General features: G+C 41.8%; 1 protein-coding gene across 1 annotated transcript in view; it reads left to right on the top strand.

Moving 5' to 3' along the window:
* Positions 1-4,036: 4,036 nt before the first annotated feature.
* LOC118769142 overlaps positions 4,037-20,827 on the top strand; it is a 43,248-nt gene continuing 26,457 nt past the window's right edge. Inside the window, exons 1-28 of the mRNA XM_036516159.1 lie at positions 4,037-4,063; positions 4,945-4,969; positions 5,759-5,824; positions 6,174-6,313; positions 6,632-6,748; positions 7,047-7,104; positions 7,530-7,577; positions 7,996-8,064; positions 9,152-9,291; positions 9,741-9,866; positions 10,269-10,326; positions 10,419-10,499; positions 10,819-10,899; positions 11,536-11,616; positions 12,087-12,139; positions 12,442-12,516; positions 12,771-12,795; positions 13,893-13,958; positions 14,489-14,625; positions 14,878-14,994; positions 15,823-15,880; positions 16,145-16,192; positions 16,596-16,658; positions 16,760-16,899; positions 17,209-17,334; positions 17,531-17,588; positions 17,768-17,848; positions 18,151-18,396. Coding sequence (XP_036372052.1) covers positions 4,037-4,063; positions 4,945-4,969; positions 5,759-5,824; positions 6,174-6,313; positions 6,632-6,748; positions 7,047-7,104; positions 7,530-7,577; positions 7,996-8,064; positions 9,152-9,291; positions 9,741-9,866; positions 10,269-10,326; positions 10,419-10,499; positions 10,819-10,899; positions 11,536-11,616; positions 12,087-12,139; positions 12,442-12,516; positions 12,771-12,795; positions 13,893-13,958; positions 14,489-14,625; positions 14,878-14,994; positions 15,823-15,880; positions 16,145-16,192; positions 16,596-16,658; positions 16,760-16,899; positions 17,209-17,334; positions 17,531-17,588; positions 17,768-17,848; positions 18,151-18,396 — 2,410 coding nt within the window. The remainder of the gene's footprint in view (positions 4,064-4,944; positions 4,970-5,758; positions 5,825-6,173; positions 6,314-6,631; positions 6,749-7,046; positions 7,105-7,529; positions 7,578-7,995; positions 8,065-9,151; positions 9,292-9,740; positions 9,867-10,268; positions 10,327-10,418; positions 10,500-10,818; positions 10,900-11,535; positions 11,617-12,086; positions 12,140-12,441; positions 12,517-12,770; positions 12,796-13,892; positions 13,959-14,488; positions 14,626-14,877; positions 14,995-15,822; positions 15,881-16,144; positions 16,193-16,595; positions 16,659-16,759; positions 16,900-17,208; positions 17,335-17,530; positions 17,589-17,767; positions 17,849-18,150; positions 18,397-20,827) is intronic.

Genomic DNA, 20,827 nt, shown 5'->3' with positions numbered 1-20,827 from the left:
GTCACACAGAAGGCACTCAGCTCTCACAATACAAATATCTTTCCATTTTCAGTACTATTTCACAGATGCAATGTATGAATTACAGCCAGAATATGATTGCAATGAGCCCTCTGATCATGAAATATGTATATTATATAAGATATATCACATTGGCAGTTTTCAGTTTTCACTGCTGGTAGCTATAACAAAGCTATAACTTCATTGAGTAAATATTTGGCAAAAAAGTAAGTGCAAGACTCTTCTAAAAAGCATGTAGTGACCTTAATGTGTTGAAACAGACTCGACCAAGTGTGGTTTTGTCTACACTCTGTTAAGACATTGATAAAACAATTCTCTTTGTGTGTACTGAATAGCTCAGAATCAAGTACCAAGACCAATACACAAGGCCAGTAGTGACACCCTAGCCTCGACAGCAGACAGGTACATAGCACAGGATACATACTTGAGTGTTTCTATATTACCATTTGGCCTAATACAGGATAAGTCATGCACGTACAGGTCAGTTTAGGGTGTTCCTTTCCTGTTCTGGGATTACCTTTCTGAGTCTCAGTCCATTCACTGAGACTGGAAAAACATAAACGTGAAAACAACCTTTTAATACAGCACTTCCCTGCACAGGGGTGCACATCCAAGGTTCTGCTTTCATTTTTATATGTAAAACACAGAGAATGACACACAAGCCTGACAGGGGAGGAAATTCAGGAGTGAAATTCAGGACAAATACTGTGGTGGCTTCACCACTCCCCGCCTTTATCGGTCAGGCCTGAGGGTCCTTTCCGATCTTTTGCCTTCAATTTACTATATTAAATATAGAAATAACAATCTCCAATATTAACACAAATTATACCTCAAAGTCTGATGTAAATAGGTTTATTGCATATAGATCAAAGATCACATACAGTAAACCGGGCTGGTCCACATGGATCAAAGCAGTCCATGCACCCTTGAGACCCAGGTCTGAGGACACCCCTCAACCACCTTTTCTTATATACCTTTTTCCTAACCCTTCCCACTGTGGGGCTTACCTGTTTGCTTACCAAGTAAGGTAAGTTTGGGCTTACCAAACTTTAATTTGGCAGTGGCCCAAGTTCTCTGAGTCCATTACATCTGGCCTACAGTAATCCCTAGGCCAGCACGGTGCACTTAATACAATTTTGGTGGTGGGCTCATGCTAATACATAGTGTTGCTAAGCTAATACAGTTTTTCCTACTACAATACAACTAGAAATGTCAGAGTCCATCGTGTGCCAAAAACGTTAACACATCCATTGGACGTTCTCTCAGCCCAACAATTTAAACATTAAGAATTAGTTTTATATGACAAAACGTTTCAGATCTCAGACAGATGCATGTTTTAAAAGAAGGTGGCCAAGTTGGAGTTTTTTTTTTTACTTGGGTTTCTGGAGCTCGGGACTGTGTTTTCATTTCAAACGTGTTATTACATAATACAGGATGGCAAAATAATTATCGTAACATCTTACTATAATTACCGACTATACAATTTCTCAAAAAAAAAAGAAAAAGAAAAAAAAAGTTTGCGACGTATTAGCGACCAAATTCTTCTGTCTTTAGATACACGTACACAAGCATAATAGTGTTCCACGAATTATGTTGACACACAATCTTGCGGCCGTGATGCATCCGGCTGTTCCTTTCTCTTTTTGAATCACTAGGGGTGTCTTTTATTGTCTGGTTATTTCACTGCTGTAACCTTGCTCTGTACGTTCCCTGTGGTACCTCCACCACTCCCCGCCTTTATCGGTCAGGCCTGAGGTTCCTTTCCGATCTTGTGCCTTCAATTTACTATATCAAATATAGAAATAACAATCTCCAATATTAACACAAATTATACCTCAAAGTCTGATGTAAATGGGTTTATTGCATATAGATCAGAGATCACATACAGTAAACCGGGCTGGTCCACGTGGATCAAAGCAGTCACATTCACCCTTGAGACCCAGGTCTGAGGATACCCCTCAACTACCTTTTCTTATATACCTTTTTCCTAACCCTTCCCACTGTGGGGCTTACCTGTTTGCCCCCCTTTTCTTAGTCCTCCCTCCTTTCCCCTTTTCGGTCTGACCAAGCTTTTACACCATTATTTATGTATCTCTCATAACCATTCTTTATTTTGTCTCAGGCCACTCTGGCTTTTTCTTCCATTATCTTCACGCTAAGCCATGCCATATTTTTTAAAACAGGTGGAACCCTTCCAAACTTTAAGTTGGCAGTGGCCCAAGTTCTCTGAGTCCCCTACACCTGGCCTACAGTAATCCCTAGGCCAGCACGGTGCACTTAATACAATTTTTGGCGGTGAGCTCATGCTAATACATAGTGTTGCTAAGCTAATACAGTTTTTCCTACTACATCCCCTTGGTAAAAGATATCATCCAGACAGGAAAGTGCTTCAAGGACTATTGCATGTCGAAAGGAAATATGATTACGGCTATTGTATTATATACCTAGCTGCTCATGTTTGTGATCGACATCGCTTTTCTGCGTGTGGCTTCAAATCTAAGAGCGTCAACCTACAAAAACGTACAAATAACTCTGAGTATCAACAGGTATTCTAAATTGTTAGAGGTATCTGTGTTACGTCCACATTTCACCGATCAGTTTTAAAGGTTTCTGTATATTATTAAGTAGCTACGCTTATTTCACATCAGCACGCACTGGTGTTGCGTTTGGAATAGCCACTAAATTTGGAGGAACACATACGTTGCCGTAGCCTAAAACATGAACTGCGGATTCAAATGACAGAAACAATGGAAAAATAAATTTAATGGTAACAATCATAGATTGCTCAGTATGTCCTAAAAGCAAAACCAGCTGATTCGTGTTTGCAGCTGAGTGACGTGATTAACTAGTCAAAACACGCCCATTTTTAAGCAACTTCACCGGTCTGCGCATTTTTTTCAAAAGCTGGCATACTTTAAAATGTGAGCCCATTCACACTGGCGGGAGTTCGCTGAGGTAACTTTCGGCGTGGCGCGACGCATTAGGGAGTTGTATGTGTTGTACCGCTTTATTTCGAATGACGGCGCAGTTCACTTGAAGAATATTTGTCCGTAATTGCAAGACTCAAATGAGGCATTGTGAAATTGGCATGCTGTTGGATGCTACCTGACAAGTCAAGAATAAACTAACTAGTGGAGTTGCTTTTAAAACATTTAGCTGTAGCTAGCAGCTGAAATGTCGAGCAAACAATAAACGCAGACCTAACTGCAACAAGGTACAACGCATGGCATTGGTAAGTAGCTAAACATTCTGCGCTTTTTTCATTTAATGTTAAACCAATAATAAAAAACCCCATAAGCGACTAACTTAGCTAACGTTACAACTTGGCTTGCCTAGATACTGCAGACTGTAGACCACAAAATAACTTGCCTAAATTAAACGATAAATAAAGGTGGGGATTCAGTTTGTATTAGATGCCTAACTAGCTGCACAAGCGAACCACATGCCTCTTGGGCATGCATGATTTTTGGACAGAGCAACCAGCATTACTTTAGTTAGCTATATCAGTTACAGAGTAAACGTGATTAAAATTGGCAATTGTATACTTACTACTAGCAAAATTGAAACAGTTGTTGACACCAGTACCCCTGCATCAGTACTCGGTACCATTATACTCCATAATTGAACAGGCGTATTCCACCAACAGTGGGCATTTTGTGTCAGCATACCAAACTAATGTGGTGCACTTGTGGGTTTACCACATAAGTGACGTACATATCGGTACTGAACAGGAAAAAAGACGTTTTTAATAGTTTGTCATTAAAAACGCGATATCGTAATAATATCGTGTAATACAGAAATTCTTTTACTTTAATCTACGATGATCGTTTAGACCATTATTTATGCAAGAGGCAGTGTTCAAAATATCTTCTACGTTTATCTTGATTCCTGTATACTTTTCTGTTCTTTCACAGTACGCGTGTGCTGGGGGAACTGTAACGTTTAAGCAGGTGGTGCCGAATCCATTTCAAGAGTCGTAGGAAGCTTCACACACTGCTGCGAGCACCAGTAAAGAAACATGAGGCCAAAGAGGCTTTCTTGCCAGGTGAGGTGACGGGAGAAACGGTTTGGACAGACCACTGATGACTTGGCTGTTGCTTTTGTTTAGTTGCTGAGCTGATGCCTTTGTCTAAGAGCATGTTTCATGTCATATGGATATGTAAAATGGCACCACTACATATGTTTTTATTAAGTGTTTGCCAATTAAATTAATAAAAATGAAATAATTGGTAACTTGGGGATAGTTAAGTACTCTCTCAGTGCCTGATCCAGAGTTTGAACCTGTAGCCTTCTAGAAGGCTGGAATCTTGTGTTAATATAAAGCAGTTTAATTGTGGGTTAGTAGATCTGAATAAATGTGATGGATATTAAGCATTGTCACTTTAGTCCATGAAAACCACTATTGTGCTAATAATGTTGAAGTCCTAGCTGGCATTCACTGCATTGCATTTAGAGTTATTTGATCTTCTTGCCCCCTTGCCTGGTTATTGCACTGCTGTGACCTTGCTTCAGGACTGTTGCATATCCCAACAAAAGTTAGGACCCAGCTATATACTGCCCATATTTCTGATCAGTATCTCCTTTCTTCAGGATTGTGGCCTCAAATTTGATAGCATGTCTGCCTACAAAAAACATTCACGAAAGAATGGACACCAACAGGTACTTTTTTTAAAGTCTAAATTGTCAAGGGTTCCTCTTATGTCCAGATTTCATCAAGCATTATCGAGTATCATTGATGCATAACTTGATGTGTTTTGAAAAAGATGAGATTCATATTTCCCTGCATTTTGTCATCTTTCTGCATAATGGAGTCATTAAACAAAGATTTCAGGACACTGATTTATAACATTTGAATGAAGTCTGTTTCTCTGAGTCTTTGATTTTTCTGCCTTTTTTCTTGTTGTGATTCCTGTGATTTGCCCACAGCAAGTGGCAGAGCTGTTTCAGACAGGTATGAGTTTCATATTCTTGGTGTATAGTTCAAGGGAGAGCCCAGGAAAAGGGTTAAGGAGGGGGTAGGTTGTGGGTGGGTGATTACATCCATACTGTTTTGCATTACATACACATTATGCATTTCGCATTACACTACTGCTTATCCAGTTATCACAGTCTCCCACTGAGGAGTAAACCAGCAACCTCTGGGTTACAGGCCCTGTTCTACACTGTACTACACTGCAGCCCTGCCAGCTTTAAGTGTTATGAGTATGCCTCCCTCCTATGCATTACTTCAGACTCTTGGTGTTAATCTTACCATGTGTAGTGTAAAACTGATCATAATTTTGTCTCTCCTTTTTCTGATCTCTGACTCTCTTCTTCATCCTCTACTCTTCCATCCCTGAAGCCCCATATTGTGGTTCAGGTATGCAGAGCATTGCCTAAGTATCAATATGAATATACTGCCTGTCTGGCATATTTGAGCCATTTGCTTTGTAGGTGGCCTTTTAAATAAAGATATTCAGAAGTTACCACAAGGCTACCAACACTTATGGTTGTTGTTATACCTTCATTATGATGGTTATTGTGGCATACATGTTCCTTGGTGAAGGAAGAGATTACCATAGTCAACTATTAACAGGAGTAATAACTTCAGCCAGAGGAAATTCAATGCACGGGGTGTATGTGCTTATCTTTGTGCTAAGAAGTTATGTTAATATGTGTAGCATGACATGCATCGTCATTAGGAGTATGCCAATAGCACTGGATATTATGTCAGAGTCAATTGTCCCTATTTTGTTTTCAGTGCACTTTCCAAATTTTGTGGTGCTGGAATACCTATCCAAGCTGAAAAGGGGTTACCCAGTCATCGGTGAGTGTTATACAATAAATGTATATGCTTATCTCAGGAAGTAGTCCACATCCTTCCTTAACATGTGGACACTCTGCTTTGAGTGAAACAATTTTTCCTTGGTGTTCAAATACCCAGAATGAGAATTTGCTTTTGAAACACTGTCAACTTCCTGAGTTTGCAGATGAGATAATTGCATTATCCACTCTTACATTGTGTGCATCAGTTCATTTTTGTATGCCATTAATTTTACTTGATGATAATGTCACAACAGTGCCGAGCATATGCAATTTTTCAGCAGTTGACACTATTGAAAGTGGTGCTGTGGATTGGGGTGAGGCTGGGGCTGAGCGAGTTCTGTCGCTTGCAGGTCTTCAGCTGGTGTCGTTGTGCATCAGCACGGAGACGACAGGCCCTACCTTCTACCTGTGCCATGTGTGTCAGGAGAAGTGCCCGGGTGGCACCATGCTTTCTCACCTGACATCCACAGAGCACTATTTCTCCGTCTTTGTGAGTGCCCCCCCTTCTTGGCCATTTTAAATATAAAGAAAGATTTCCGGTTACTTTTTTACATTTCCACAGCATATTTCATTTATGAGCCGAAAAACAAATTATTGTACTTCTAGACCTTTTACATTTAATAATTGTATATGGAAAGAGTATATCTAAAAGTGATAAATATTATCAGGGAACACTATCATTATTTTATTCTGGATACAATGTGGGTGACAAAGGTCCATTAGTCAAGTGTTCTTTTTCGAACCAATGAAAGAATTACCATATTGATAGAAAAAAATATGTACATGTATTTGTATGAATTTTCCGCAGACCTACACCAACCCTGAGCTGCTCCAGTTTGGCTGGCTGCCCCCTCCGGAAAGTGTTCCAGGACTGAAGAGAAAGGCAGAGGTGCTGGAGAAGCAGCTGGGGACTGGAGTCCTCAAGGTGACTTGACTGCCCTGCGGCACAGAATTCCTGGCCCCTGGGTCGTTTGAACCCCATAAGTCACGGACGTGTCTGCTCAGTTACTGTGGTAAAAAGCACAGCAGCACAAACTGGGGGGCAGAAAGCTTGATTACATTATTCATGCATTTGGAAAATGACAAGGGAAAAAAGCTTTAATTGATTTTTAGAATGTTTAGTTTGAATGCATGTTCTCGCAGTGTGGGTTTGATTGATGAATATACTCTTGTTCAGATTCCTCTGTGATGTCGCAGTGATTGATTTCTCTCTTTGCACGTAGGTGATTGATATACCAAAGAAGGTATTTGAGAATATGAAAATGTCACCATATGCCCAGAGTAAGCCTTTTCAGATCTACTACTCTTGCCAAATTTGCAGCATTATGATCAATATTTAAGGCTTTTAAAAATTTGTCTGGCTTTTGAAGCAATGCAGCCATTGTATTATTATTCTATGATGTCATAAATGTTCAGTTGTGGGTTGATCTGTTCTTTCAGTATTGTGAGGGTCAGCTGGATCACTTGGTGGGGGGGTTTAAAAATCAATTCCAATTTTTTAAAACTGAAGCTTAGCTCAGCTTAGAGCTCGGCAATTTGGCAATGGCATACTTTTACACCAACAGTTTAATAAGTATTTTTAGACTGAAATAAAGGACTTATTAAGTGTCCTGCCCCCCGCGAACACCGCCCACACTGGCTATCTTTGTGTCTTACAAGTGGAGCTTCAGACTAATGATTTCCTCATCTTCCCCCTGTTCTCCCAGCCATGAAGGAGCTTACCCAGTCTGAAAAGCTGAGAGAGGCCTGCCTAGGTTAGTGTCATTTGTCCCTTCAGTGGGATGAGAATGGTTATTATTTTGGCTTGTGCTCTTTTCCAAGGCGACCCAGAGAACATTGTAAAACACAGAATACTGCAGAATACTGTTGCGCTTTGCATTACATTACATTATTAGCATTTAGCAGATGCTCTCATCCAGAGCGACTTAAATAGGTTATATTTGTTTGTTTTGTTTTTTTTGCATGATTATGCAATAAAGAATGCTTTTTAACCATAATCCATTAGGAACACCTATATTGCTTCAACATATGCACTGAGAAGTGAGGTATAGGTAACATTGTATATAGCCTATATAAAACGAACCAATGTGAAAAGGTTGTTGAGGCATTCCTCAACAACTCAGCGGCAGCTATTGCAAATCTTCACTGACTTGTCTTTTTTATTATTTGCAGGTGATCAGCCAGGAAGGGTGACTCTGCAGGAGTACCTTAAAAGCCCGGAGAGGACACATCCTTTGCTCGGTTTGTACATCTCTTTCCAGCTTTATGTCAAACGTCCTACAAATTTAGATGAGTCGTTGTCGGCTGTAGGCATTACATCGCCATCCTTCAGGGATTCATCATAAACGGGTTTACAAGTTAATCGCAGATCGCTCAGTACTGCGTTTTCTTCAGAGGCAGGTTTTTGTGTTCAGCTGGTAGCATTTTATGCAAGGAAATAAGTTCACATCTATTATAAGCTTTATTATGCTTCTGTATTTGTAGCTGTCTCCCCTCACTCTGCCTCTGCTTTATATGTTAACTGAACGGAGTGTCAGTTTCCACTTAGCTGTTGTAATGAAACCAAAAGGTCAAGCTGCGCAACGCAACGATGGCAGCGTGTGGGTGTTTTATGCCTAATTCACGCTACCGCTGTGAGGGTTTCACTTGTCTGCCAGCAAGTATGCTGGGAAGGTGGGCGTTGGCCTTCCTTTGAAGGCCTTCAGCTCACGTCTGCAGAAGGGGAGGTTAGAGCTGTGGAGGTGTACAGAGCAGAGCTTTGTGTGTCTTAGTGGGTCTTGTATTGTAGCATCTTTCTTAATTCTTTCAATCCTTCTGTGTAGTTTTTTTTTAAAAAAATGTATTACCAGTCAAACATTTGGACAATACCCCATAGAAGGGCCTTTCTTTATTTTCACTGTTTTCCACATTTTAGAATAATAGTAGGCATCAAAACTATGAAATAACACAAATGAAATTATCCAGTGACCAAAAGTGTTAAATCAAAGCTCTTACGTTTTAGGTTCTTTTAAGTAGCCAAAAATATTTTTAAGATTAATTTTGGAAAATTAATATATAGGCATCAACTTCACTAATTTTATTTGTCTAATAAACAAGTTCCAAGCATTTAAGCATAAGTCTTCAGATCAAAATGTCTTTGAATGCATGTTTCCCATTATCTTAACCCAATGTGTCCGAACTTTTGACTGGTACTATATATGGGGCTTGAACATTATTAAACACAAAAATTACTAAATAACATAACCCAGTGAATTCCTGTGCAGTATTTGCTGACTGTTCCTTGCTTGACTGGTCTTGATGCCCGCATGGCTTTGCTTGAATCCCGCAGGTCTGCAGTTCCTGGTGGAGTACAGGCCTGCAAACAGCAGCAAGCTGTGTGGATACCTGTGTCTGCTCTGTAAGAAGAGGGTCAAAGACACCCAGGTCATCGCTCACGTCATCGGGTTTGACCATCTCTTCTGGTACCTGGTGAGTGTTGTGGTGGGAACAACGGTACACTATGAAATCCCACAAATGTGACATCAGGCCAGCCTTGCTGTTATGATAAATTGGGTTAAAAAGGGAAACCTGAAGAGCAGCTGAGATTGAACGGAGCTTGTAAAACAGTAGAGGATCTTGTGGTTACAGGAAAAAAAAAAAAGTTTGTCATGTGCAGTGTTGTGGAAATTGAAGACACAAAGAAGTATCTGAATAAAACCTCATGATAACATGTAGTGTTTGTATTGTCCACTTGTGGCAATTTGTGTGGATCTGCTTGAGGTATGCCCATGGGGGGGATCTCTGTCCAGTTTTGTGGGGGCTTTGCTGGCTGTTATGGATGGAGACTAGTAACTTATAAGAACCATTGATTTAGGCGCAGCTTTTTTTTAAATGTTTGTTTTTGCATTAAGGGGTTCCTCCTTGTGTTCTTTCTTAAGGATCTTGTTCACCCCTCATCCTTGGCTTCAAAAAGCAGCTACCAGCAATACAGTGAGAAGCACAGGTCACAGATCCTGGACCTGGCCAAACAAGCGCAGGAGTTGGGCACCTCGGGGGAAGTTCAGGTATGTTACCATAGTAACAAGACACTGGAAGCCTTGCCCCCTGTAAGACTCGAGAGCCATGCTTATGAACGCTGTCCGTATTGAAAGATGTGTATATTGATTTAGTTGAATATTTGGGATGAGATCACAAATTACTTTATAATTTGAATTTTTTAATTTAAAGAAATTCAAGCACTTCTAGAAACCTCAGAACCTTGCAAAAAATTCTTAAGTTTCCTGCTACAGAGTCAGTTCAGATCCCTTTGCAATACATAGTTACTCTTTTTGTGCAAGTTAAGTAACTGCTAACCTTATCTAGACTTTCATATATTGGGTGGCAAAAAGTGGTCTTTGGTATTCAACGCCTCCCAAGATTGAATATTCAAAACCAAATTAATTGAAATGCCCGTCCGTACTTTAAAGGAAATGAAACTGGATCCAGCCGTCTTTGCTGCAGTGGACTGTGGGAGTTATGCCAAAGGTGAGCATGCGGGTGGCAGGATTATGCGTATGTGTTGATGGATAGCTGACTAATTAAACACCTCTTTGTGACATCACCGTTCCTTTCTGCAGCCCTGGAACTGCTGCAGGAAGTCCGGAAAGAGCACAACCAGAGTGACTTTTGGCCCCTTGTGACCCCTGGACAGAGACTGGGTGAGTTTTCTTGCGGTGGTCTCATACCACACTCAGTGGTATCCTGATGTGAGGCCTTTATTTGACTACATATTTAACTGAACATATCTTTATTTGTTAATTTGTTGATATGGAAGTACCCTGGATTTTTTCCCCGCTCCTCTGAATCAGCCTCCTACTGAACCCTGTAAATGTACACACATGTACGATATAGTCGGTGGAAATACAATGCCTCATTTTACATATTAAACAAGATATCTCAACAATAAAAATGTTATTAAAAATTCGTAGTTGGTGTTTTTGTTAGCTTTGTTAAATCACCAATGTCCCCGTTTTGCAGTCATTGGGACGTACCAGAGGATGAAACCTCCAGGGGTTCCCCCAGTAATTGTGCAGAAAACATTTCCAGAGTCCCAGACAGGTGAGTGAACCTGCTTAGGAGTTCATCTGTTCATTTCTTTTGCAGCTAGGGAACCAAGCCTCCATTCCCCCCCCCCCCCCCCCCCCCCCAAGTGCAGCAGTTTCGGTGTGCTTAGTGGGAGGCAGTGTAGCATAGTGGTACTGAAAAGGACTTGTAAGCAAAGGGTTCCTGGTGTAATTCCGTACTGGGGCACTGCTGCTGTACGCTTGGGCAAGGTACTTAACCTATACATGCCTCAGTAAATATCCAGCTGTATAAATGGATAACGTAAAAATCGTAACATACTGTATGTGAGTTGCTCTGTATAAGAGCATCTGCTAAATATAATGCTTATACTTCTAGCTCATCCACAGTGAGAACAAAACTAGATTCTTGAGGAATGTCAAAGTATGAATGGCAAGTGGACAGTACAGTAATTTTACTTATCCAAGGGGATACTGTTATCCAAGGTACCTTGCACAGCCCAAGGATATAGCAGCAATGCCAAACTTGGGGATTGTGTTACAGTAAACCTCGGGCTACAACTACTACTTAAAATTGCACCAGACGCATGAACATATTGCATGGAGTGTCTTTAGACGCATCAGAGGACCACATGCTATGTGATTTGTAATGGGTGCCCTTTCGGTCTTTCAGTCCCAGTGAAGGAGATGGTTCAGAGTCCATCAGCTCCACAAGAACATATAGAGGATCCACAGCACACAGACACAGAGTCAGGTAGATCAGCATGCATCTGGTCGGCAGAGCATGAATAATCTGATGTCTATGATCACAGGATCTACAGTACAAGAGAATTTTTTTGTTTTCAGGATTGAAAAAAAATCATTTGTAACACCTTACATTCATTCCTTTCTGTGATCCACTGTTCCTCTTGGAACTGTTAATGTTTTTGATGCCTGGGTTGTCAGCTTTCTACAAGGGATAGTGAGTAGTATGGGGGCATGGCCTGCTCTCTCCAAATGCTTGGTTATAATTTTCACCAATCCATAAATTCCCTGCTAAAGTCCATCTTTGTTAAGGCTGCAAAGAGTGTGAGCGAGTACGTTGGAGGGAAGCCGTACGTGGGTGTGTGCATGTCTCTGGGGGTGTGTGTGTGTCTGGGTGTGTGCATCTCTGTGTGTCCTGAGTTCATTGATGCGAGTGTGAGGGGAGCTCACGCATGGAGCTAATCTACGGTTCCCCCCCAGATCAGACTGCTGTGAGTGCGGGCCAGCTGACAAACTTTGGAATATCATGCCAGGTGAGTGAGTGTGGTTTTTTTTTTTTTTTTTTTTTGCCAACAGTAAGGGTGTTTCTATAGTCATGCTCAAAGATGTGCATGTTAACTATTGATGCGTCCATTGTTTGCTCATCTTTTAAATAAGTTTTTTATGAAAATATTTTTTTTATTTAAGAAAAGCCTTATAAATCATGGTAGCAACCTCAACGTTAGGTGCTGTTATCACTTTACTCCTGATAAATACATAAATCTCTTGAGCCTTAGTAATGATAGTCATTCACAAAGCTGCTCACACCCCCAGTCTTGTTCTACTTCTCCTGTAGGACTGTGGCCCTGGAGCCCGCTATGCCTTTATATCGGAGTACAAAAAACATGCGCGTGGAAGCAAGCACAAGCAGGTACATCCTGGACTTTTCCTGTTTATTTCTATAGAAATCACATTTCAGAACATAGCATTACAAATTCAGTTTGCTACACAGAGATATATAAATGCATTCACATAGATATATGGAGAATAGATAAAATATGTACCATACACATATGTGTATATATAGGCATAAACGTGTGTGTGGGTTTATGTGTTGAATATTGACTGCCTGTTGCTAATTTACATGTTGTTTTTGGTGGACTGCTCCCTATGTTTCTACACTAGAGAGTGGAATCGCTGTTTCGAACAGGTACGATGTTCAGTTTTGTTCTCCCCCCCCGATTTGACCAACATGGCAGACAAAATTGTTTTATGTTTAAATGTTCTAAAGAATTGACATTTCGCCCGGGATTCTCTAATATTAGTTCTCTTTCTCCCTCTCTCTTGCTTTGTCGGTCCCTTGCTGCTGTTGGCTGATAACAAAGTGCTGCATCGTACCACAGGTGTGGTACGCCAGATTTTAAGATGGCCTCCTGGTCATTCTGTTGGTCTTTACATTGATCTCCTCTCTGCATGTCTGCTTTTACTAAATGTCTTGCATGTGCTGTCGAATCTCCACCAAGCCCCTTTGTGTTGTACTCTGGCTCACCTGTGAGTCGCTTTTGATAAAAGCATCTGCCAAATGAATAAATGTAAATGTAAATATACCCCCCCCCCCCCACTTGCAGAAATGCTATTTGCTAGCTAGTTACAGCAGAGTAGTTAGGATGAGCCTTAAGAAAGGTCATCTCACTTCTGTAGTTTACTTGCTAGCTTTGTTGACCGCTGTGTGATATTCATGATGCCTGTTCGACAGCGAATCATTATTTTGACAATTATTGCATAATGGAATGAAGTTAATATTTTGAGCTAGATGTTTGCTAGCTAGGCAGCTAACTAGCTGTGATGAATCCTGTCTCTACATTGTTAGCAGGCTAGCTGGCTAACTTGCCATGGCGTTGTTCAGGGCCTTGCTCCTTAGCTGTGTAGCTACATTTAGCTATAAAAGCAAAAAAGACTTGAATGATAACGATTACTGTGTGAACTTGCAACATACTGTCATGTGACTGACAGTATTGCCAAAGTAAACCATCTAATAATCCCTAGTAATTGATGTTTGGCTAGCAAGGACAGAACAGAATCCTAGGCAGTTTCTTTGTACCGGCTGATTTCCTTTATGGTTTGTATGGATCAGAAGAAAGAGTGAAACGGAGGAGGGACTTGCGTTTTGTCATGTCTTCTGTGTTCAGTTATAGGACTTGTCTAACAGTTTGTCCAGCATAACAACAATACCCATGTCACCTCTTGTCACAAATTGATATTTGGTGATTTGTGACATCCTCCCCCTTCCCCTTGTGTTATTGATAGTACCAGTCCCAAGCCTGGTGGTGTATGAAAACCTGGGGAAGCCACACAGGACTGCCCCTGTGATTGGTGAGTGTCACTTGTCCCTAGGGGTAGAAATGTTGCCGAATGGATATCACTTTTACACATGAGCACAGTCCTCGTGTTTTTAATTTCCATATGCTAATTTGCCTGCACTGATTTTTAAGTGGCTATTTACATTACATTACATTACATGCATTTAGCAGAGTCTTTTATACAGAGCAACTTCCAGCACAATAGAACATATTTGAATAGAATCTTAACAGATTCGAGGCAGAGCTGGTGAGGTGAAGGATCTCGCATACAGTAGGTTGTTCTTTCTGAAAAGAGAACGCAGGGAAAGTCTTTTGCCTGGACTGACTAAGCATTTGCGGTTTTGCCTCGAAAGGACAGTTGACTTGGTGTGTGTTTCAAATGTCCAGCTACAGATCTTTTCCAGCGTTTGTTTCAGAATTCTAGAAAATTCTGAACAAAGCTGTTCCCGGGGAATAGTCCTTGTTACTGGTTAAGCGCTTTTTGTTGACCAAAGTAGCTGTACGTGGCACACGGCTGTGGGTGATTTAATTTCTTCTCTTCAGGGCTCCAGCTGGTGACCGCTTGCATCGACACGGAGACAGCCGACCCGCCCATGTACCTGTGTCACGTCTGTCATACGTGCACTAGCCACTCCATCATGACACACCTGACCTCGTCTGATCATTACTTAAATGCTTTGGTGAGCTGTGTGTGTGTGTGTGTGTGTGTGTGTGTGCGCAGAGCACATGCTCATGATGTGTGCAGTGTGCTTTCAGAGCCTGTGACCTTATTTGCTCCCTTTAAGCAAATTTCACAACCATGATATTCCCCCTTCATTGAAGAATAAAGTAAGGGAATATTCCGTCTAACCAACCAGAGGAAAACTGTGTCAACTTGATGACACCTTTGTCTGAAGGGGTCGGGTGAAAATGACAATGTTTTTATTTGTCAGGCGTTTATGAGTCCACATAGACTCCCCTTTGGGTGGATGCTCTCCCAGGACATGCTGTCCTCTCTCACACCTCGGGTGAAGGCGGAGGAGAAGCAGCGTGGACCTGGCATGCTGCAGGTAACTTAAAATAAAGTATTTCCCCCCTGAAGTTCCATCTTCAAAAGTTTCCTTTTTGTGTGGACTTTTCTTTTCCAATAATAAATACAATCCTTCAGAAACACTTGTCTTTTTTTTTTCTTTTAAAGAAAAAGAAAAAAACCTTTTAAAAAAAAAAAAAAAAAAGAAAATATAAATCTGCTTCATGTGGGAACCCTGTGTTGGGATTCTTGTGTAGAATTAGGTGGCAGATTGCAAGGTTACTTCAGCATATTATGTAGTGATGTAAATGTAAGATGCATAAAATGTACAAACTACACAAATCTCTAGAATGAGTTTTCCAAGCAAATAATAAAAAGCAGTGCTGGATTTTGACCCTGAGAGAAGTATGTTTGAATACTGGTCAGGAGGGAAGGGTCACAGAAGGATTTGGGGTCATAAAGATCCCGTGCCCTCTGAGTCTCCCTGTCAGTGGCGACTCATGATGAAGTTCCTTTGTGGGGAGGAGTGGGGACACATTCCTCAGCCAGGTGGCTGTCATTTGCAGCCTGAGAATGTTTATTCTTGCGTACCACAGTCCATACGTGCCAGGCATCTCCCGTTCCCACCTTACCGCTGGATGAAATTACACTGTTGCGCCTTTGGGTTGTAGGTATGTTACCTCCTACTCCAGGAGGGGTACAGCTATCTAAACTTTTGTACCTTAAATTGTAATTTATGGGTCTTCACAGAAAATAATACATGAATGTGTGTGTTTCCAGCTCATGTTGTACATTTTAGTCCTGTCTTTTGATTTTTGTTGACCTTTAGTGGAGGATTGTCTGACTTTGCTCTGTATGTGGCAAACAGGTGCTGGACATGCCAAAGGAGACGTTTCAAATGATCAGACAGACGCCTTATTTCACCAGTGAGTATTCAAAGCACTCTTTCTTACCAGAGATGACATTTGAATTCTGATAGGTGCACATCTAACGCATCCCAGCAGTCTGTCAGCTGGCAAAAGGCGTCATGAATGTTTATGTAGTGTGTTATGCTGGTGTAAAGTTGGTTTTGCACTCATTTCGTTCCTTGCAGTTAATTTGGGATGCCTGTAGATCTGTCTGCACTCTGCAGTTGTGCTTTTTCTTTGCTTTTTATGATCTCTAACGACCACTTCCTCCCCCTCCAATAGACATGAGGATACTTTGCCAGACAGAGGAGCTCAAGGAGAGACTCAGAGGTCAGTTTGGTCTGGACATCAGTATTTCTTTTAGTCAGTCTGCAGCCTGATACACGAAGTTAGTGTACACTTTAAAATCATACCCTTTGAATAAACTGACCAGTTATAGGTCCCATGCTGAACTCATTTTTTCAATTAACTCTTAATTTTTATCTTCATATATAACAGGCAATAGTGGAATCATTAATGAGAAAAAGAATTTACTTATTGGTCCGCAAACTCACCCTCCAAAGTGCATGAAGTTAGTTGTTGTATCATTTGTTAGTGATATTCAGGTTTGAAGAAATTTTGCTTTCCACAGCAAAACACTAATCTGGTGATGTTTTGCACGTACAGTGATTGACAACACATGATGACTCCACCCCCCCCCAAGGTTTAACCTTTGTGTGTGTTTGATTTGTAGTTAAGAAATTGGTCACATTGCAGGAGTACCTAAGTAACCCGAAAAGGAAGCACCCTATGCTTGGTGAGTGTATCCAGCATCAAGGCGACACTCACATAACCCAGAGAATGTTTGCTGACTGTTCCAGGTCTTGATGCCCGCATGGCTTTGCTTGAATCCCGCAGGTCTGCAGTTCCTGGTGGAGTACAGGCCTGCAAACAGCAGCAAGCTGTGTGGATACCTGTGTCTGCTCTGTAAGAAGAGGGTCGAAGACGCCCAGGTCATCGCTCACGTCATCGGGTTTGACCATCTCTTCTGGTACCTGGTGAGTGTTGTGGTGGGAGCTGCAGAACTTAGATCTCACAGGAGGGTGAACCCTGGAAATCTTAGGACTCGTACACAGCTTTATGGATGTTACTAAAATTTTAATCAAGCTCAGAATCTGTTTGTGAATCAGTTCATTCAAACAGGGATGAGTGTATTCACTGTACTCATTGTACCGTGCAAGAACTAACAACTTGTGACAAGGGTTTTTAAAATATTTAACACATTAATGATTGTTAATGAATGTTAATCTGATTTTTTGATTCTGTTGTGTGAGAGGTAGTGACTCTGTGTGTCGTTTCTTTTGAAGGATCTTGCACATCCCTCCTCCCTGGCTTGTAAAAGCCATTATAAGCAATATGATGCTGAATACAGAACAATGATCCTTGACCTGGCAAAGCAAGCGGAGCAGATTGATTCCTCTGGCAAAGTCAAGGTGCAACACCTGTTTAACCTCGTAGTGACCCATCAGGTTGTCTGCCAACCTTCCCTTGTTTTCAGAAATAACCACTCTGTTTGATCCTTTTGTCTCTCTAAATTTCTAGATCTATCAATTTTACTGTTCCATTTACACACACTCCGTTATGTTAATTATGAGATTATTAATTTTGTGAATGGCTTCCCTGTTGAAGGTGATGACTGTGGATCCAACCATCTATGAAGAGGTGGAATCATCAGATTTCACTATGGGTGAGAGAGTGGAGCAGTCTCATCCTTACTTCTGTGCTGTCCTTGATGATTCTTGCAGTGATGAGATTCCTGTCCTGTAGCTGTGTTGTACATTACATGAGTGTGACACTGCAGTGATGGTACTGACTAAATCCTGCATTTGATTTAGCTGAAATGGCTGCTCTGTTGTCCGCTTTCAGCCCTCAGCAGGCTTCAGACAATCTGGAGAGAGCAGAACCAGAGTGACCTCCAACCCCTCGTGACCCCTGGAGAGAGACTGGGTGAGTATATGATAATTGGGGAGTGACCACTCACAGAAACACAGTGACTACCATGGGCACAGATATCTCCCATGTACTGTCGTTAAACATTTGTGTGCAATTACAAGCAGTGCAGACAAACAGTTCAAATCTATGTTGTCATGCACTCGTATTCCTACCAGCTAGCTTTTGTCTTTTCTGGCCAACTATGTCATGGCGCGCTTTGAATAAACGTAATGCAAATGTAAAGTGTGTTGTAAAGAGTTGGGGGTGAATGCACTACCACTAAGCATACTAAGTTTGTGTACTCTGTGTTCTTGCAGTCCCGAAGAAGCCAAAATCAACCCAGTCTTCCGAGCTGCAACAACCAATCCAGTCTTCAGATCCGCAAAAGCCAGCTCAGACATCAGAGCTGCAGAATTTGGCCCAGTCTTCAGAGCCACAAGAACCGGTGCCGTCACTGGAGGGGCGAAACCTGCCCCATTCATCAGATCTTCAAAGGCCAGGGCAGTCCTCAGAGCTGCTGTGGAGTTACCTGAAGAGCAAGGAGAGGAAAGAACCTGTGATTGGTCAGTATGTGTGAAACATTTGGTGCGGTGTTCAGCATAGCCTGTTAATGCACCAATTAATGTTCAGACATAAGATTGTGTTTTTCAACAGCTTCTGCCCCGTCACATAAATTATTTTGAAATTGTATCCATTAGGGTAAACGCAATTTGAGACCTCCTGGAGACTAAGGTTTTTTTTTTTTTAACTTGTGGATAAAATTTGCTGTTGCGGATTCCTTTTAAACTGGGATCTGACCATTATAGTGCAGACATCTGGCCCATATATTGCCATCCCCTGAGAGGCACTGCTCTTTTGGTGCTGAGAGTTAAATGCTGCAGTGAGAGAGGGAGACATGGAGGGGAGACAAGTTCTCCGACCATCACTGGAAAATAAGTTTCCACTGTGCATAGCGTAGGACGCAGGTCTGAAGAAAAGAATACGGTGTTCACGTCCATCAAAAGATCCTCTTCTGCTGCCAAGCACAAATGTTGATGTTGGGGGAGAGTGTCAAAAGTCCTCACATCCACAAGGGCTGTGTTTCTAAACGGCCTCCAAATTTGTGTTGGGTTGTACGCATGTAAAACAGAGCTGCATTTACCTGTAGCTCTGTCTTCTGGCTTCATTACCATGTAGAAATGCCATTGACAGGAGAATGACAGAGACATTGTCCTCTTCACATTTAATTTTCAAGCGCTGCTTCCATAAGCAGCTTCAAACTTCATGTTAGGTCCTCTTCTCTCCAGTTGTATGTCGGTTATTGATTCAGGGCAGAGTTCATCTGCCCTAGGAAAGAGCTTTGCCTTCCAGAGCTGCTGACTTCAGGATGCAGGATGCATCAGTGGTTGGGGCGTGTCCCTTCCAGAACTGGGAGACTCCTAGTCTGAGAGCTGGTTGAGATAAAAACTTGGGTGCATTTGTTTCAGGTGGGAGTACCCAAGATTTCTAGAGCGAGGATAGTCCCCTGTCAGAGCCAAGTTCCGTTGTTCTTGCCGCACGAATATTGCTCCACGTGGGCACATGGTGCAGTCACTGGTCGAAAAACTCACACTTCCAACTGGCAGGCAGTCTTATTTGACAAGGGAAACCTGGGTATTGCATGTCAAAGAATGTGACGATCTGGCAGCTAACAATGTACGGCCATTGTTGGAGCTCCCAGCGTTTGGTTTAACACCTCAGAATCTTAAACCTCGTCTGCCACAACATTCAGAAATTAGGGTAGATGGAATATTTGTCAAGGGATGTTGCAGACATTTAACTGAGTGGGGAAAAGTCTGCAGTATGGTCAGCTCTGCAGACAGATTTGGTGGCTTTATGTCCTCTTTATCCACCAAAAAATCCTTACCAATATTCTGAGAATAATAAGTGCAATAGAGGCTGCTGGGCATGCACCCATGTTATGAACATGAGTCCCAACTATTAAGCGTGTGCTGCAGTGCAAACTGAAGCAGGGAAGACTCGAATGATTGATAAATCATTTGAGATCAAATCATTGATCTCAAATGATGATAATTCGAAAACATGTCTGGATCGCATGGCATCAAAATGATGGTTCCCCATCATGGGACTAGAAGACTGCTTAACAGTGGAAGTAGTGATCAAGCAGTTATATGCCATTTGAATTGCCCAGAAGGGTGATCCTCTATTTCTCAGACTGGGAAGTTTCAGGGAAGCTGTCTGCATGGAGGGACATTCCAGAGGGAAGCAGAGTGAGAGAAATGGAGGAATGTCCCACTGTGTGTGTTTCAGGTAGACTGATGGTACAGGGCTCTGCCAAGCTGCTGTACAGGCAAGCAGAGTATAGCGCGCTCTGCTGTAGTGTCTGATTAAGGAGCAGAAAAGGCACCAGCAAATGTCAAAATGAAAAATGGCTGGTGCTTGCCTATGAGTTGTCAGGTTAGCAAGGTCCAAGGTTAAGGAGCTACTGATAAACTGGTGCATCTGCAACAGGCGCACCTGTTGCCGGCTTGCAAGTGTGACTTGTGGTCTGAGAGAGATTGAGTCAGGGTTGAGTAGGCCATTCACCGAGCCAGTCTGATCAATCTGATCATTTGATCAAATTGAAGCTCTGACATGAGAGCCAGAGGAGTAAACCTAAGAGAAACGAGTAGAAGACAGGAAGACCCAAGAAGACTCTGTGAGCTTCTTGGCATTATTCTGTTATTATTAGCATCTGTTCTATTGTGCCTGTGCCATCAAACCCCTATAACTAATCCAGAATGCAGCTGCATGACTTGTCTACAATCTTCTTAAATGTAGTCGTTACTCCCCTCTTCACCTCACCTAATTGGCTTCTTGTTATTGCTCGCATCAAGTTCAAAACCTTGGTGATGGCATACAAGACAGTGAATGGGACAGCCCCCTCATGCCTATGATCAGTCTTGAAACCCTATGTTCCACCAAGATCACTATGCTCTGCAACCATGGGGCAACTGAGTGTCCCATTCTGATGGG

This window comes from Megalops cyprinoides, chromosome 21 (assembly GCF_013368585.1).
Source record: "Megalops cyprinoides isolate fMegCyp1 chromosome 21, fMegCyp1.pri, whole genome shotgun sequence".
In the NCBI taxonomy this organism is placed as follows: domain Eukaryota; kingdom Metazoa; phylum Chordata; class Actinopteri; order Elopiformes; family Megalopidae; genus Megalops; species Megalops cyprinoides.
This window is presented reverse-complemented; position numbering and strand designations above follow the sequence as displayed.